Source organism: Geospiza fortis, unplaced genomic scaffold (assembly GCF_000277835.1).
Source record: "Geospiza fortis unplaced genomic scaffold, GeoFor_1.0 scaffold172, whole genome shotgun sequence".
Lineage (NCBI taxonomy): Eukaryota > Metazoa > Chordata > Aves > Passeriformes > Thraupidae > Geospiza > Geospiza fortis.
The window spans coordinates 3,589,841-3,591,528 of record NW_005054309.1 but is presented as its reverse complement, the minus strand read 5'-3'; the positions used below and the strand labels follow the sequence as shown (position 1 = coordinate 3,591,528).

General features: G+C 64.6%; 1 protein-coding gene across 1 annotated transcript in view; it reads right to left on the bottom strand.

Moving 5' to 3' along the window:
• The window catches only part of VWA5B2 (von Willebrand factor A domain containing 5B2), an 8,039-nt gene that overhangs the window by 352 nt on the left and 5,999 nt on the right, over nt 1–1,688 (bottom strand). Inside the window, 6 exon segments of the mRNA XM_031055431.1 lie at nt 6–116; nt 384–483; nt 692–761; nt 944–1,021; nt 1,460–1,597; nt 1,667–1,688. The exon segment at nt 1,667–1,688 is cut by the window's right edge and continues 95 nt beyond it. Coding sequence (XP_030911291.1) covers nt 6–116; nt 384–483; nt 692–761; nt 944–1,021; nt 1,460–1,597; nt 1,667–1,688 — 519 coding nt within the window.

Genomic DNA, 1,688 nt, shown 5'->3' with positions numbered 1-1,688 from the left:
CTGGCACGGTGGGAGGTGTAGGGGGAGGCGCGGCGCAGGCGGTCCAGGGGGATCTGCACCACTTCAGAGAAGCTCTCGGTGAGCTGGAACGGCCCCCGGGCTTGCTGCAGCTGCACCTGCAAGGAGGGGGCACAGACGAGTGGGGGGGGGCACGCAGGGGTGCAGACCCACCGCAGCACCGAACCCTGGGGGCTGCAGGAATGTCCCTGGGGCACAGGGACAGTCTAATGGCCCCCAAAACCCAACCCAGATCCCCATGCAGGGCTGACACAGCATCTTGCACTGCTCATGCTGCCAGGCACGACCTGGGTGGCTCAGCTGGCACCCAGCAGGGCAGGTCCCCCCGCTGGGATGGGGACAGGGGACAGGCAGCAGGTCCTTACCAGCGGGACGTAGTCACTGGTGCTGGAGCGCTCGCTCTCTGGGCTGAGGCACTGCGGGCGCAGCACCAGGCTGGGACCCCTGCGCCTGCTCAGGCTAAACCTGTGGGGTCACAGGCAAGAAAACAGCACTGGGAGGAATTCCTGAAAGGCAGCTGGACACCAGTCAGCTGCAGGGAAGGGGCTGGAGTCCCAACCCCCCCCACCTATGCTGCAGGAGCTGGCAGGAGACAAGGGACCAGCAGTTGTCCCCCTCTCCCCACAACATGCCATTTTTTGGTCCCTTGCATCCCCCCATCCCACAGCGTCACCTGGAGCCTGCGATGCTCTCTGTGGATTTCTGGGAGCCCATGGAGGTGGTGGAGGGGCTGGATGGAGGCCCTGCGAGGGGGAGAGTTAAGCACAGTGGGAACATGATGCACCCAGAGGTGTGTCCCACTGCCCAGTACCTGGGAGGGCAGCTCAGCCCACGTGCCCAGGGTACTGAGGGCACAGTGAATGCTCCAGCTGTGGCAGGGCATCGAGGGTAGCCCATCTCCCACCCTCATGCAGCCTGGACACACCGTTTGAGTAGTTCTGCTTTTCCCAGCCAAGGGTAGGGGAAGACATGCTGGCCAGAGACCTGGCGATCTCGTCTCGCTCTGAAAAGGGCAAAATCTTGTGGGGCCCTGGGCTCCAGGGACCCCTAGAGCTCACAGCTGCTCTCAGGGGCTGCTGTACTGTCCTCCCACGCTCCCCTCCGCAGTACAGCCAGATGCCTCTTTCCACATGTCCACAATACCCCGGGCAGGACCAGCCCCTCACAGCCACCAGCTGAAGGTCTCCAGAGACCCCAGTGCAGATCCCCAGGGAGGATAAATTGACATAAAGGTCTGAGTCAGTACCTGCAGTGCCAGGGGCCTCATCCTGCTCCTCTACCTCCTGCTGCTGCCCCTGACCCGCTGAGGAGCTCCGGTGGTGCCAGTTCCCTGCCGCAGCAGCTCGTGTCCGGCTGGCTGAGCCAGCTGCAAGGGATGAGGCCACCTCAACCCTCTGTCCCCTTGCTGTCCCCTCTCGTCCCACCAGGCCCTTGTCCGTACCTATGCCCCACACCTCGGGGGCTGCGGGCAGGGCTGTCTGCGTGGCACTGTCCACGGGCACCAGGCGGGTGTAGAGGGAAGGCACGTTGCAGGCCTTGCTGGTTTGCACGGCTTTCAGGCGGAACCGGCGGGCAAAACCTGCCCGGAGCAAGGCGGTTAGAGCGGGGGGATGCCAGAGCCACCCCGGGGAGCCGCACCAGCACCCACCCTGCTCCAGCTTGGCTTCCCG